The 17,357-nt window shown below is 41.9% G+C and overlaps 1 protein-coding gene across 1 annotated transcript in view; it reads left to right on the top strand.

Moving 5' to 3' along the window:
* Positions 1-17,357, top strand: part of MTMR9 (myotubularin related protein 9) — a 721,174-nt gene that overhangs the window by 383,522 nt on the left and 320,295 nt on the right. The window contains exon 4 of the mRNA XM_044062773.1: positions 11,245-11,418. Within this exon, the coding sequence (XP_043918708.1) occupies positions 11,245-11,418 (174 nt within the window). The remainder of the gene's footprint in view (positions 1-11,244; positions 11,419-17,357) is intronic.

Genomic DNA, 17,357 nt, shown 5'->3' with positions numbered 1-17,357 from the left:
CTGTGATGCAGCTGTGACAAAAGCTGCAATTATGTCTGTTTTAGTCAGGTTGGCATGAACCAGTCCTTTAGCCTGGCACATCTCAGCCAACTGGCTCCTTGTCAACTTGCCGTACTCCTCTGCTGATATGCTTGCCTGCTCTTCCTGACTAATTAATCTAACAAAAAAAAAAATAAATAAAACAATTATGATATGAACTCTGAATGTTCACTGGATGGTTGAATGAGAATACAAACACCTTCAGTGACCACTGTACACAGGCTACAGGAATTCAATATCCACACCACTACAAGCCAGTTAATATGCAATATGACTAACACCACAGTCAACCAATTAATGTGTGATGTGGATATCCCACCACTGCCAAACAATTAATATGTGACGCCCCTACACTGGCCCAGTAATCAAGGAACCTCAGTCCTCAACACTAGCACCAGTGAGGGACGTATGCATTGGGAGGATGACAAGTACACACACAGTAAAGTACAATTTCTCTGAAGAGCACAGAGATCACAGTCTGTCTGGGGCTGGTTTCTCCCTCTTTCTCCAGATCCCCAATAAGACTCCCCACTGGCACAGCTATAGGGTTAAGATCTCAGCTGAGTGGTGAAGCCAAAACCTCCAGCACCCTCTCTGTCCAACCAGTGCTGTGTGTCCCTGCCCAAGTAGCTGACACACGCACACACTTTGAGATTTGATTTATTTACAAACCCACAGACACTCCTGGGGAAGGCTGGCACAGGATTACAAGCTATGCCCCCTTCTGCCCAGACTATAATGTAGTTATCACTGCCACAAACCACAACTTATCAGCTACTATAAAGCCCCTTACAAAGGGTGACTAATCCTACTGTGTAATGTTACTATTATCCAGATGGTAAGTGTGATCAAGACTAAGGCTATTTAGGAGTGGCCTATACAGTGTCACCAAATACATATGCAAGGACTCTTAAGAGCTTAAATATATGTAAACACTCCAGCGATGATTAAAAGGTTTAAATATATTTAATAATAAATAATAAAAGAAGAAGACAGTACTCGATAACTCAATACAATGACTACAGAGTTCAGAATTACAGAAAATAGTTTAAAACAACATTGCGGGACAGTCTCAAATACAGAAAACATCTAAAATATATTCCTATGTATATCTAAAATAAATCAATTTTCCCTAGTTACTTGCTATTAACAAGACGCAGGCAGAAGTGCTGATGAGTGGGATGTTTCAAGGTCTAAAGGCAAATGCAAAATGCACGGTCTCTGAGGGAGTTCCCAAATTAATATCAAAACATTACTGCTGTGCCAGCTGGATGACATCCCTCTTTGTCACCTGCCTTCGGTTCCCAGGCTAACAGAGACCAACATCTCTGTAAAAAATACTTGTCTCTCAGATGTGCAGCTGCTAGGAAGTCACAGAGCAATAAAAACACTTTACATTTGAAACCTAATAATTATTTCTGTTTCAAGACAATAGGAAAAACTTCTATCTCTAGACACCCTGTATTCTTGCTGTATTAACTAACTTTATAACAATTTCCACTTATTTTCTTGATGTTTTGCAAGTTAACTTTGTATGTTCCAGCTTTTACTATTAAAACATACATTTGCATAGGTATATAGTTTATATATATATATATATATATATATATATATATATATATATATATATATATATATATATATATATTTCTGTTCTTTTCTTGTAGGGTACGATGTGGTTACATTCTTGAAGCTCTGTACATCTGTACATAACATATAGTTCAACACACACTTCTGCACCAGCAGTTTAATATACACATAACATATAGTTCTCTTACATTTGTAAGACAAGCACATGAATCACATTAATATTCACAAATGACATATGATTATTTACAAAATTCCAGATAGTTGGGCTGGCAGTGTCACAATCATTGACAATGTTTTTTTTTTTCAGAACAATAGGTAAGCAGTTACATTCTTTTTCCAGAAGAGCTTACCTGCAGTGATGTTTAGTTATGTCTGACATGTCAGATCAACATTATATTACAATACTATGCAAAGATATGCCTTTCTTGGCCAATACATAGGTAGGTACTAGGCTATCTGCCCTAAGGCATTTATAAGCCTAGCCAGAATGTGTTGGCTTTCGCCTCCCTTTTAGACTAGATTCCTGAGCCTCTGTCCAGCAGGGCCATAGAAGTGATCCCAGGAGTAAATTTATGATTTCCCATCCACTCATCAAGATTTCTCTTGAAGAGGGTCAGCGAGGGGGCTCTGCCTAACATGGACTGGGATTCTATTCCAGAGCAAGAGAAGCCTTTGGGATATGAATCTATCCCTCCAGCATGTCCTATTTATTGTTGTGCTAAGGTTTAAATCCCTGGAGCATGTAGCTCTAATGGATTTGGTTTTCCTGAGGTGGAGCATGTACAACAATTCCGGGCTAGACATGGCTTTGTACGTCAGGCAGAGATCGCCTCTGAGTAGGCAGTAAGCAACTGAGTAGAGCTGGAGTTTCTTTAGTCGAGCTGCATAGGGCATCTGTTTGAGGCCCACGATCCTCTTGGTGAGGTATTTTTGAGGTCTCTCCAGCTGTTGCAGGTGTCGGGTAAGGTACATCCCAAATGGGGCATTGTACTCAATTATGGGCCTGATGAGCGATGAGTAGAGGGGCACAATGACCTCTCTTGATCTAGATGTGAACCCTTTTGTGATTAGGTGAGCTTATATAGAAGGTTTTTTGAACCACTTTGGCAATGTGATTATCAAAGGAGAGGTTACTATCTACTTGGGTCCCCAGATCCCTAATTACTTCTTCCGTACTTATTGGATTACCTCCTATATGGTAGTTTGTGGGCACTTTTTTTTCCCCAAAGGGATGACTATGCATGTTTTGGCATTTAGCTTGAGGCCATGGTTCTGACACCAGGTATCCATTTCCGTAAGGCCCTTCTGGAGGATGCTTGTGTCAGCCGGCGAGTCGATTATGGCTCCCAGTTTGCAATCATCTGTGAACTTGGTAAGCCACAGTCCTCCCGTGTTTGCCTGTACCTCAGAGAAGTATATACCGAACAAGAGGGGTCCCAGGACTGAGCCCTGTGGGATGCCACTTGTAACTGGTTTGGAGTCGGACATGGCACCCACAACTCTCACCATGTGGGTTCTATCCTTGAGCCAGTTTGCAACCAATCTTGTGACATATGGGTTAATATTTAAGCTGGTAAGCTTATTTATGATGCCAAAGTGAGGTATTGTGTCGAAGGCCTTTGCGAGGTCCAGGTAGGCTCTGTGGACTACCTTTCCCTCATCTATGGCTTTGAGTACTGTTTTGAAGAAGTCAACTAGGTTTAAGAGGCAAGAACTGACTTTAACAAAGCCAAATTGGGTAGGGTCCAGTGTTTGGAGGTTCCCAATGTCTTTGTTTATGAGATCCATGATGATGCGCTCCATAGCCTTGCAGACCAGGCTAGTCAGGCTAATAGGGCGATAGTTCCCGGGATCCGTTGTGGCGCCACCTTTGTAGAGCGGGATCCCTGTTACTGTATGCCATTCTTTGGATACATAACCTGTGGTAAGGCTGAGTTGGAACAGTGAATTTATGTGAGGGTTTAGTTCATTTTGGAGCTTGTGTGAGACTCAGCCCAGGATACCATCCGGTCCCACTGATGCTGTGTTTTTTACTTTGGAGAGGGCTGCTTTCACCTGTGTGTCTGTGATGTCTGGGGGACTGCATTCTTCTGGGATAGACACTGGCCCTTTTGGGGGGGGGGGGAGTTTGCACTGAACCTGTCCACCAGGATGTTGGCAATGTCAGTGGGTTCAGTGTATTTTGTGCCATTTTGCACCAGCTCAGAGCAGATCTGAGAGTTGCCACCCAGATTCTTGACGTAGCTAAAGAACGCCTTGTGATTATCTATGGAGTCTTTGGCGATTTTTCTTTCAAAGCTAGCCTTTGATGATTTTATGAGGGATCGAAGTTTCTTGCTAGTACTGATCAGGGATGCCTTCCCTTTTTGGGATTTTGCCTTATCATGTAATAGTTTCCTCCTTCTGTTGTATAGCTTATTTATGGCCGGGGTCCACCAGTCTGGTCTCCTGTTTTTGGAGGAGTGAGTCTTGGTTTTACTTGGGTTGGCACGATCCATGCATTCCTGTAGGTGCTCATAGAGTGCATTTGTAAAGGATTCTGCGGTTTGGGTAGCATTTTCCATTAGCCCGGGGGCTTTGAAACTTTACACCTCGGTCTTGAGAAGTGTGAAGTTTGCTTTTGAGAAATTTTTCACAGTGGTTTCCTTGGCTGGGGGTGGGGTCAGGATGTGGCTGTCCATTGTGATTAGTTTATGGTCTGATCTTACCAGCGAGGGGTTTACCTCTGGTGTGGAACATTGAGCCCCCATGTTGGTGATGACCAAGTCCAATATGTTGTCCACTCTTGTGGGAGTGGTGACTAGTTGTTCCATGGCATTTTAGTTTATAAACTCCAGGAACTGTTGGGCGAAAGAGTTGGGACTTGAGTAGTTTTCCCAGTCAATGTTTGAGTAGTTGAAATCCCCCAATATCATGGTGTTTGGTGAGACCATCATATTCTCCAGTGTTCTCAGGAATGCCGAGTGGGGGTCCTGAGACAAGGTGGGTGATCTGTAGCAGGCTACAAACTGAAAAGCAGTTTTACCTACTGTTAGTTGCACATGGATGGTTTCTGCTGCCTCGTGCAGTGCCACTAACCTGGAGGTGTGTGTATCCTTGATGAAAATGGATACTCCCCCACCTTTAGTATTACGGTCCGAGTTCTGGAGTTCCATAACATAAGATTTCTCTGAGACAGTTCCTATCCACAGATATACTTTTTCTGCCCCAAATAACTTTTCATCTAAGAATTCTGCATTTACATATTTAGGACAGTCAGTCCATTATTATCCAGCACAGAGTATCACAAGAAGTGGTTACATTACATTGAATGCCAGAGAGTTAGTAGCCTACCATATAAGCAATTGCATATGCAAGAGGCTTAGCTATCAGTGGATTGCTTCTCTACAGAAGAGCTGGTAAGATGGGGGAGTAGAAGGAGAGGGTAATATCCAGTGTCTGGGAAAAGGCGTTTAAGTTAGCATATGAATCTGTAGGTAAGGAGGGAGGGAAGGTAAATTAAGAAATGTTGGGATTTGATAAAGGGGAAAAAAGAAGATGGTATTAAGATGACTGAGGGGCTAAATAAATGTAAGTATGGCGGGGCAGGATGTGTACTAAATTAGTGTGGGAGGGCAGGAATTTTGCTGCAAGCTTTGGTAACAACTTTAAGGCCTGTAACCTTGCTGTTCACATATTTTGCGGCACTGCTTGTAATTAAACATTGTTTGTCACACTTCTTTTCATGACACATATACACAGGTGTGTGTGTGTGTGTGTGTGTGTGTGTGTGTGTGTGTTTTTGTAGTTTAATGCCGAAGTGAAAACACCAAAAAAAGTTTGAACATACAAAACAGTGAATGCAAAAAATACCAAGCTAAGTAATATTGAGAAAGAAAAGCTATTTCCTCTCCTGATATTGATACTAACCCCCCAATGTAACACTAACCTCAAATTCATCTGAATAGTGGCAGTGTTACGGGAAGGTTTTTGTACTGCATTAATAATTCTATTTAGAGCACAACTTAGAGCTGTTTACCGAATTTCCTGTTTGCACTTATTTTTAAAATAGTTTTTTTCTCAAAACTTGCATTTTATCTGTCTTTGGCCTAGCACTCTTGTGTGGGGTCATTTACTGCACTGTTATAACTTGTTGATACTTGTGAAGCTCTGCTATCTCTGAAAAAAACAAAAAAACAAAAAAAATCTTGCTTTTTTCCCACTTTTCTGAGTTTTAAAAAAGTTCAGTTACAGGCTTGCTGTTCTTGAACTGTTTGTAAGTTTCTCGGAGGCCATTTTTTGCTTGGGCTAAAGGGAAGTCTCTCTGTTGATCAGTGGCAGTGAAAAACATTGAGCAGCCCGCCTGCCCCTGTGGGAGTGGTTACTGACTTGAAACTGTAGTTTTATTGGCCATTTTGGGTCAAATCTAAACTCCTTCATCTTCCTCTCTTAAAACCCTCTTTTGCGCGTTTTTGTGCATAGCGCAACAGCGGGCAGCGCCGCCTAATTGGGTTTAAACTATTCCTGGCTCCACAAAGTCTGCTTTTTCCCTTAGAACTGCTCTATCTCTCAATTTAAACACCATATTCTCATTCTAAGGCCCTTCACTGGTCCAATTAAGTAATCCTACAAGTTAGCACTATTAAACCATAAGCACTACTTACTCTTATACTCTCTACAATTACCCTGTCCTCTATTGGTCCGTCTTAAATTCAGTTTCCCTATATTACTCTAGCATGTCCAAAGGTCAGTCAATGGTTTCCTCTCCAGTCCAGCTGGTGAATCTGGGAATTTTGATGCAATGTTACAACTGTCTCATGTACACGGACAACCCTCTCCTCCTCCAAACAGGTTCAAATATATGTGAGAGATGCAACTATTTAGCCAAACTGGAGGCTGAGCTCTATCATCTCAAAACTGGTGTAACCAGTCAGGAGGAGAAGGTAACCTCACACAACACAATTCCAGTATCATATAGTCCCACCACCTCAGCGAACCAAACACATAAATGCACAAAAACATACTCGGAGGCTCTAAATAAAAATCTACCTAAGCAACAGAGACCTCCAAAGCAGACATCCAAGCAAACGCTAACTCAAAACAAAACACACACAACACATAGCCCACAAAGTCAGTGTGCCAAGCAGCCACAGCCCTTAAGGCTGAATAACACACCTGATACTCTTGTAATAGGTGACTCTATTGTCAGACACACTGACGTCCCGCTCACCAGGCTGAATAAAGTGAAGGTCACGGTGAGCTGCCTGTCGGGTGCTAGAATCCGCCACATAACGCAAGCACTCAGGTCGCTCCAAAGCAAATACAAATATGACTCTGTCATTGTACATGCTGGTGTGAATGACCTGAGACGTACCTCCCTGGAATACATGAAAAGAGACATAGAGGAGCTCTCTGATCATGTAGCCCAGGCTGGTATGACCCTGACCTTGAGCAGCATCTTACCCTCACCTAGAATGATGCCACAGTACAAAGACAAAATGATCGATTTTAACAATTGGCTAAAATTTTGGTGTCATTCAAAGGGGATCCAGTGTCTGTCAGCCTGGGATGACATGCTCGACAAGCCATGTTGCTTCGCTAGGGACGGCTTGCACCTGTCACCACTGGGCTTTCAGATATTGGCAAAGGCTCTTGCCACCCCCATAGTGCCTTTTTTAGGCAAGGCTCAAAAGTCAAACCCACCCCCATAGACAGCACAAGGAACAAGAAACTAAGGGTAATGCTGCTTAACGCCAGAAGTCTTAACCTCAAGATGCACGCACTCTAAGCTCTCCTCAGTATGGAGAACATCGATATCTGTGCAGTGACAGAAACCTGGTTCAAGGCTCCAGAGAGCACCCCAGCACTACCAGGCTATACCTCCATATCATGCTTTTCGGCCCCTAAACCGGACCGAACCACAAAAGGAGGGGGAGTTTCCATATTTATCAAGGATATCCACACCTCCAGGTTAGTGGCATTGCACAAAGTATCGGAGACCATCCATGTGCAACTAACAGTGGGCAAGACTGCTTTTCAGTTTATAGCATCCTACAGACCACCCTCTCAAAAGTCAGGAATCCCACTCGGCTTTCCTGAAAACATTGGAGAACATGAAGATCTCTCCGAACACCATTATATTGGGCGGCTTCAACTACCCAAACATTGACTTGGGAGCACTACTCAAGCCCCAGCACCTTAGCCCAAAGGTTCCTGGAAATTATAAACTCAAATGCTATGGAACAACTAGTCACCACTCCCACAAGAGGGGACAACATACTAGACCTGATCATTACCAACATGGGGACTCTATGTTCCACACCAGAAGTATATCCCTCATTGGTAAGATCAGACCGTAAATTAATTTCACTGGATGTCCACATCCCGACCCCACCCCCAGCCCAGAAAACCACAGTGAAAAACTTCTCAAAAGCGTACTTCTCACTTCTCAAAACCGAAGTGGAATCCTTCAAGGCCCCAGGGCCAGTGGAAACTATGGCCCAAACTGCAGAATCCTATATAAACGCATTCTACGGACATCTCCAGGAATGCATGGATCATGCTATCCCAAACAAAACCAAGACCCAATCATCCAAAGGCAGGCATCCAGTCTGGTGGACCCCTGCCATAAATAAACTGTACAACAGAAGGAGGAAGCTACTACATGATAGAGCAAAATCCCTAATAGGGAAGGCATCTCTGATCAGTACTAGCAAAAATTACGATCCCTCATAAAATCCTCCAAGGCCAGCTTCGAGAGAAAAATTGCACAGGACACCAAAGACAATCATAAGGCTTTTTCAGTTATGTTAGGAACCTGGGATGCAACTCCCAGACTTGTTCTGAGTTGATTCTAAATGACAAAAAATACACTGAATCCACAGACATCGCCAATATCCTGGCAGACAGGTTCAGTGCAAACTTCTCCACCCCCTCCCCCCCAAAAGAGCAAGTATCTATCCCAGCAGAGGGCTGCCTCCCAAACATCTCTGATGCTCAGGTGAAGGCTGCCCTCTCCAAAGCAAAAAACACTGCTTCCATGGGACCAGATGGCGTCCCAGGTTGCGTCCTACATGAACTCCAAGAGGAACTAATCCCTCAAATAAAACAGCTATACAATCTCAGCCTCACTACAGGATATGTGCCCACAGAATGGTGTACAGCAACAGTGGTCCCACTCCACAAAGGTGGAGTCTCTACGGACCCTGGAAACTATCGCCCCATAAGCCTGACTAGCTTAGTCTACAAGGCTATGGAGAGGATCATCATGGAGCTCATAAACAAAGACATTGGGGACCTACAGACACTAGATCCCACCCAGTTTGGCTTTGTCAAGGGCAGATCCTGCCTTTTGAACCTGGTTGACTTCTTCGAAACAGTCACCAAAGCCATAGATGAAGGGAAGGTAGTCCACACAGCCTATCTGGACCTTGCAAAGGCATTTGACACAATACCCCACTCGGGCATCATAGATAAGCTATCCAGCTTAAATATAAACCCCTATGTCACAAGATGGGTCGCAAACTGGCTCAAAGACAGAACCCACAGAGTGAGAGTTGCTGGAGCCATGTCAGACTCGAAATTGGTCACAAGTGGCGTCCCACAGGGTTCTGTCCTGGGACCACTCTTGTTCGGTATATACTTTTCCGAGGTACAGGCAAATGTGGGAGGACTATGGCTCACCATGTTCGCAGACGACTGCAAACTGGGTGCCATAATAAACTCTCCAGCTGACACAAACATCCTTCAAAAAGGTCTCACAGAGACAGATAACTGGTGCCAGCGCCATGGTTTAAAGCTAAATGCCAAAAAATGTATAGTCATACCCTTTGGCAAAAACAATGTGCCCACAAATTACCACATAGTCGGAAACCCATTAAGTACAGAGAAAGTTATTAGGGACCTGGGGACCCAAGTGGATAGCAATCTCTCCTTTGAAAACCACATTGCCAAAGTGGTTAGAAAGACCTTCTACATAGCCCACCTCATCACGCAGGGTTTCACATCTAGATCAAGAGAGGTAATCGTGCCCCTTTATTCATCCCTCATCAGGCCCATCCTAGAATACAATGCCCCTTTTGGGATGTACCTTACCAAACACCTGCAGCAATTAGAAAGACCCCAAAAGTACCTCACCAGGAGGATCAAGGGACTCAAACAGATGCCATATGCTGCTTGGTTAAAAAAACTCCAGCTCTGCTCAGTTGCATACCGCGTACTTCGAGGCGATCTATGCCTGACATACAAAGCTATGTCAAATCCAGAATTAATGGACATGCTGCACCTCAGTAAATCTAAATCCCTTAGAGCCACACGCTCGAGGGACTTGAACCTCAGCACAGAAATAAATAGAACTTGCTGGAGGGACAGGTTCATAACCCAGAGGCTCCCTTCGCTCTGGAATAGAATTCCAGTTCATGTGAGGCAGAGCACCTCACTGAATCTCTTCAAGAAGAATCTTGATAGGTGGATGGGGGATCGTAGGCTTGTCCCAGGTATTACTCCCGTGTCACTATTAGACAGAGGCACAGTAAACTAAACCTTAAAAAGGGCACAGTATACTCAAATCAAGGGGTGGCGTAAGCCATACAGAATTGGGCTAGGCTTATAATTGCCCCAGGGCAGATAGCCTAGTATGAACCTATGAACCTATGAAAATAAGGTGTAGGGTTAGGGTTTGAGGAAAGGGCAACTCCCCCCCCCCTTGCACCCCCTTAGTAACAGGTGCTATCCCTAACACTGTTCCATCCCCCAACCCTTACCATGAAACTTACTTTCATAAAAACCTTCCTGCAACACTTCCACTGCGCATTACACACACACACATGCACAAATACACAGAAACAACACTACATCTATCCCCATACCTAACCTTGACCCAATACACAGACTTTCACACAAACATATAACACCTGTCCTTCATCCATCCCTGATCCTAACCCTAACCCACAAATACATGTTCAAACACTCTCACCCCCCTCCATCTCCACTCACCTCTTTAAATAAAACATAGCTTCGGCATTTCCATCGCTTGGCTATTGTATACATATACATGTATGTGTATGTGTCTATACCATACACATGCACATAATGTATTATGTGCTACACACATGTCTACATGCTTTGTAGATATATGATTACATATAGAAACAGATTTGGATGTATAGCATATTTTTCTCTTTATGTAACCTCAGCTTGTCACAGCATGATTTGTTGGATCAATGTGTCTCCTTATTCCAATGCACCAAAAAGGAACAGAGGAAAGTGTGGGTTGACCACTTCCTTTTTTATAGTTGGGATGTCTGTAACAATCACAGTGAACAGTTTCAACAACACACCTTAGGGAACTTTCTGTTATTCATGTCTACAGGTATGGTGAATGCCTTAACACAGTTGTGCTGTTGCTGTTTTGGTCATATATTGTTCAGTATTCATTGTCCACATTATATGCTTGCAACTGCATGGATGCTGTTTAGAACTTGGACTGAACTTCGTATAAAATAAGTGCACTTCTTTAACTGTTAAGTATCTGTTTTTAGCACAGATATTACCAATAGTGAGAAGTTTCTTCACAGGTTTGCTTTCACTATCATTCCAGTTTCTGTATTTGTTTATTTTATTTGTGTTTTTTTACAGACTGATGAATGGAGGCTGAGTTATGTGAATAAGGACTACTCCCTTTGCCCTTCCTACCCTCAGATAGTTACCGTACCTAAATCAATCGATGATGAATTGCTGAAAAAAGTTGCCATGTTTCGCTATTTAGGACGCTTCCCTGTACTTAGCTACTACCATAAGAAAAATGGGATGGTGAGTTTTTTCCTACTATGACACTGTATGTGAAGCATGCAGGTGAAGAAAGCACAGAAGAGTTACAGGTGGTCTTTATTTTACATTTCCTTGGTGAAAAAAAAAACAATATTTTTAATGCTATACTTCACAGGTTCTTACTAAGCTTACAGCCAAAGAGACTATCATGAAGCTCAGCCACACTGCCCAGAACAGGTTGGAAATGAATAACTGTCCCCATTAAGTAGCACTCATCCATTCAAACTGTTTTAAATTTTGATAGGGAAAATAGTCAACTTGATAGGCAAGTGCAGTCTTTTCCAGAAATGGGGGGCAAGTTGGGTGATGTATTTGTCACGCCATCAGGTATTGTTGGTGAGGTAGTGTAAGTTTGTCTCTTGAGCAGATGTTTATTTTACAACCAGTTTTATTTAGGTGAAGGAATTCAGAAAGTGAAGGGTTGTTTGTAGCACAGAAGACCAAGCAGAGATCACTCCTTGAGTGTGTATGATATCAACTAGAAGGACAGGGCTTTTTGTCTATCAGAGTAGCAAAGGGCAGTGAGACCTCTGAGAAAATGTTAGGTCTTTATACTAGTTTAGGTGTTTAGAGTGGTATGGACTGAAGGGTGCATTATATTCAGTGGTAGGTCTAAAAAGGGATAAAGACCTACTCCTTGTCCTATTTTGAATATCAGATACAGTTCAGCATACAGTATCACACAGAGGCTGTGATGATAAGCACCACCACATCTCCCACCATGACTAGATGTGAGTTGTCATTAGTAAACCATTCTTTTCTTGTCCTAGCAGATCAACAGTGTCTACTGGTAGGTCTGTAAGATGGAGCACAAGCTGAGCCCATAGCTGGAACAGTTGAGCTCGTGTCAACCACTCACTTCAACCCCTCCCTGTTTAGCTTCTCTAGAGCATGGGTGTACTATTTGAACCCAGAGCAGCTGAGGCACGTACATAGCTTTATCAGACTGGACCATGGAGGCAGCATTCATGATGGATACTTTGCAGGGTGACCTGTAGCTACTCAGCCTTTTTCCCCAAAGGTGCTTAATGAATGTATGGGGAGGGAGCATTGCCCTTGCATCCTTGAGTCTTCCCCATGGAACTTTTCCTGAAGGACACCATTTATATTGTCTTGTGGTACATGGATTCTGATCACTTCGCTCTAAATGAAACTAGGCTGGCCCCCGCTAACAAATCCCTTACAGGGTCTCCTCCACAGACAAAGTTATCAAGGCTAAAAGGACATTGGTATACACATTCCAGGGCAGATTACAGCACCTCTCTGCCTTGCCATTGGATGAGGAGTCCAGAATTCTAGATAGGGTGGGTTAGTGAGTGTATTTGAGTATCAGATCACCAAACTGTTTCACCTGAGTTCCAGTTTTCTCCTTCGACCAGGCTCTGAACATGCTGGTAGAGCTCCCCGATTCTGGAGTCAAGGATTCTCTAGAAATGACACTTGCAACAGTTTCTTTAATAGGGTTTCATACAGCCCCTGTTTTTGTTGTGTTGGTGCTGTGGCTGGGGAGTAGGCTGTAATTAGGTGTCTGTGCTAGATGAAGTAGCTCAATGTGTCTTCACAGAGTGCCTTCCTTTTAAGTGTGAACTGAGGATAATGATTGTGGATATTTGCTCCTGGGTTGAGATTCTTTTTGTTAAGGATTCCAATAATCTAGTGAAAATATCTTCAAAAGAGGAAGCAGACACTGAACATCTCACCCCTGGCTTCCTGCCCTTGTTTTAGGCCAACTTAGTTTCTGAAGAAAAAGGAGGCCTTCTTGTAGTATTGGAGGGCACCCAGTATTGTGCAGTACTGTGGCAGCATTCCTGTCTGTCATGACTATCCATGATAAACCAGGCCTTCAATTTGCCTTAGCTTGGAGAACCATATGCATGGACCAGTAGGTTCTAGGTGTGGTCTCATTGGGCCACAGCGTGGGACTCTGAGGGGTTTCTAAATGGCCAGGCAGTCTAAACTTTGCTGTTTCAACAAGCCAAGACTCTTATTCCCAGCTATGACTTAGAAGCTGTTTCTTGGGAAAGTAAAAAAAAATTCTGTTCTGCCTCTTATTCCGTAGAGCATAGAATGATTCTGTTTTGCCTTGGTGCTGAGTGACTTCATTGATGGCATCTGGTATATCAGACTTTAATTAGTGAGTCTTTGTGATTCTGCAGCATTGTTGCAGGATACATGCATGGTATCACTAGATGTGGTAGATACCTTTTGGAAGATGTTTATCATTAAGTTCTCTTTGCTTTAGGTAGTGTTCACCTTCAGCACAGAATGTTGCGGTTCTGTCTCTCTCATATTCGTTGTCTTTACAAAGGTATTTTCCATAATATAGAAGCCTTGCAGAAAGGATTTTCTGTATTGCCCTACCTAGACTGTTGGGTTCTGATGGACCCATTAAATGATTACTTGGCTCCAGCACTTGCTTATATACTTATTGTTGCAGGCCATGGGTTTAGTGGGAGAAATCCCATCTTATTTCAACCTGCACAATTGCCTTTATTGGAGTGAGACTTTATACTTTCCACTGTTTATTGTTAGATACAGAGAAGGTGCTGAAAGTTGTAGGCTTGCGGCTTGTGTAAGATGTCGACATTACTGGAAGCAGATACATTCGTGCTTCATGCTGGCTGCCATTTTTACTGTTCCCTTTACCCGCCTGTAAATGAAGATGGTTCAGTATGCAGTAATGTGCTAGCAGATGCAGTTTCTTCACACTCACACAGACCCCCTTCTAGTGTTAGAGCTTAGTAACTGAATTCTAGAGCAGTGGACAGATGTTTGCTGTAGCTGTATGGGTTATATCCTGCCAAGGATATAACAGCTGGACAGCTTCCAAAGCTTCAGGGCACTTTCAACACTCCCAAACTACCTGGCAGCTTGAGCTAAGCTTTACTGCCACCAAAATAGTACGCTTGTCTGACGTTTTCAAGGATCGACTGTCAGCGTGTGCTGTTCCTTTGCTGGGCAGCTAAGTTCCCTTTGGAGGAAAAAAACTTATTTAATAATTTTTGTTTATTATCAATACTTTCTTTTTATGAAAATTATTTAAAGCTAGGAGTTTGTGTTTTAATTGGACTGTGACAAGACTGTACAGCGCTTATTAAACAGGAGCACTCTTTTCTCCTGCCATTTTAAAAGATGTATAAAGTAAGTGAAATCCATTTTTTTTTGTGGAGAAGTTGTGCTTATTTTACTTTGGGTTGGAAAGTGTTTTAAAGTGTTTTTACTGTGTTTATCTGAAAAAAGTGACTTTTAAAGTTTTTTCGCAGTATTTGCTGCTTGTTTTCTCTGGAAAAGAGGCACCGTTTTTGGCTTGACCATTGAACTAACTACTGGTACCACAGTCTGTCCTTCCAGCCACAAAAAGAAAGTTAAGCAAACAGCCTTTCCCGTCATAGCACTCTAGCAGTTTGCCTCAGCCACAGGTTGGTGACTTTGCTGTGGCCATTTGTTGTACCTCAGACCACTCCTCTTTTACCTCAGATCCCTCTGGTGTAGTAGCTACAGCCACTGTGGACCATGGTTAGCCATGTCCTCTGTTGCTATTGGGGTCCCCTCAGTTAGCAAGGGTGAGCCACTGTTGTCAGTTCTGGGAGAGCTAACAGAGAAAGCTTCCCTGTTTTGCTATTGGGGTCCCCTCAGTTAGCAAGGTTGAGCCACTGTTGTCAGTTCTGGGAGAGCTAACAAAGAAAGCTTCCCTGTTTTGTCAGAATGTTGTGCCCATCCCTGGGAAGTTGCTGCTGTCATTAACAGCAGTGCTGGTCCCATTTTTCTTGTCAAAAAAAGAAACAAAAAAATAAATATTTGTCTACTACTCACATTTCCGTAGACTGGAGTACTTTAAAGGTCTGGCTCAGGGTTTACTTCAGGCCTTTGATCCTTCTTATAAAGTGTTTTTTGGTAAAAGAAAGAGGGATACCACCCTTCCCAAAGAGATTCAAGATTATGAATCTAGATAGGAGGATGAAGGGACAGATAAAGAGGTTTCTCCTCTGATTTTTGATTCAGACTATAAGAAGAGCTCAATTTCTGACTCTGTTTTTTGGGGAGGGTTCTCTTTCTGTAAGACTACTTCTAGAATGTGCCAGTGTTATCAGTGGGAGAATACAAAGGTTTCTCAGTCCCTCAGAAAATACACTGAGCTATGCAAGAAGGAATTTCTAGAACTTTCACCTATTCCTCCATTTCTGTCAACCCTGGAGGATATGTTTTATTGCCTGCAATTTTCCTGATAGTCATCCAACTGCCCCTAAAAGGGCAGATAGGATTTATAAACTTCATCAGTCTTAAGTTTTTGTACACTGTTCCCAAACCTGATCCAGCAGCTGTAGCTGTAGTCAATCCTTCTGCTGCTAAATACTTAGCTTATTCTATTTTTACTGTTTCTGATAATGATGGGAAGATTATTGATAAGTATAGGAAAGAGTTTATGCTTCCACAATTTCATTTTCAGAATTTTGAATTGTCAGGCTCCTATATTAAGGTTTGTTCTGAGTAATTGTGAAAGTATGAGGAACGTTTTATCTTCAGTTTCTCCTTGTGAGGAAATGTGCTTTAATACATTTTCACATTTCATATCGCACCATACCTTCTTAGTGCATCTCCAGTTGTTCGGTTAAAGTTAGTCTTTAAATGGTAATGAAAAAAGACATCCCCAGTTAGACCAAATAGCTGTAAACAAAAAGAAAAAAAAACTCCAGAACAACAGGAAAGACTGCTGCTTATCACATAAAGCAAGTGAGCGCTTTGGTCATAGATAATGAAAGTGCTTATTTGTTTTGTTTAAAAAAACGTAGTCTCTCATTCTTCCGGAGTTTTATGGATAATATGGTTTTATAGGGAATGGGAGCCAAAACTCACTAGTTAGATATATGGTATACCTACATTTAACTACAGATTTTGTTTAGAGTTTTCTGTATCCAGTTCTCTAACTAGTATTACCTTTCTAGATGTAAATATTTTTAAGGACCTTAATGGTGACATTGCTATGAGAGTATGTAAGAAACCTTGTGAAAAGAATAGTTTATTAAACAAGACAAGTGTGCATCCATCTTACATAAACAGAGGTCAGATAATGTGAATCTGTTATCTAACTAGTGAAAAAGATGATTATATCGGTTTTAAAGTGAGATTTTGTGTTGAGGGGCTATTCACTGGATGAGGTAGACCAGCAAATGGAAGCTGTCAAGAGTTTAAGGGAAGGGAAAGCTAAGGCATTTTTTGCAGTCCATCCTTTACACTTGTGCACTATAGTTAAGATTGGTAATTGCATTGATAGAAATAATATGCTAAGATTTCCCTTTAGAAGAAAGACCGCACCAAAAACTGTTCCCAGAACAAACCACGATCCACGAATATGTCACAAAGAACTTCTTTTATTGAAATACAAAACGAAGGTTGAGCGCTTTCATCTACCCAATGTAGATTACATCAGAACACTGAATATATCAAACCTCGTCTCTTAAATACTTTAAAATTCCCACCTAAAACACCACCTGACCAATTAAACTACCATTAAGTTTTAAAGACATAAGAACATAGATTTGGTAAAACCTATATAAACAGCCTTCTAAATATTATCAGTATTAATAATGGTTAAAAAATGCCTAAAACAGCATAAAAATTCAATCATATAATAAAAGTTCTCTATCGGTGGAATATGAACCATACCCCAACTCTAATAATACATACTAGATGAATGTTTCATATAAAATATGACAAATGCATGGAGTGCATAAAAGGAACAATATCAAATGTAAGATATAATCCTACAGTAAATACTAATTACATAACAAATACAATATATAGTTATGACCTGCCTAAATATATTGTGCATTACCAAAGTATATAATTGCCTATATTTAACAATGAAAAATTATTTTATATACATATTTGATTGAGTGTATATATGTCTCTCTCTGACAAAA

This window comes from Protopterus annectens, chromosome 2.part1 (assembly GCF_019279795.1).
Source record: "Protopterus annectens isolate FY-2018-M chromosome 2.part1, PAN1.0, whole genome shotgun sequence".
Taxonomy (NCBI): Eukaryota; Metazoa; Chordata; order Ceratodontiformes; family Protopteridae; genus Protopterus; species Protopterus annectens.
The sequence above is the reverse complement of the archived record's forward strand: the minus strand, read 5'-3'. Positions and strand labels throughout refer to the sequence as shown.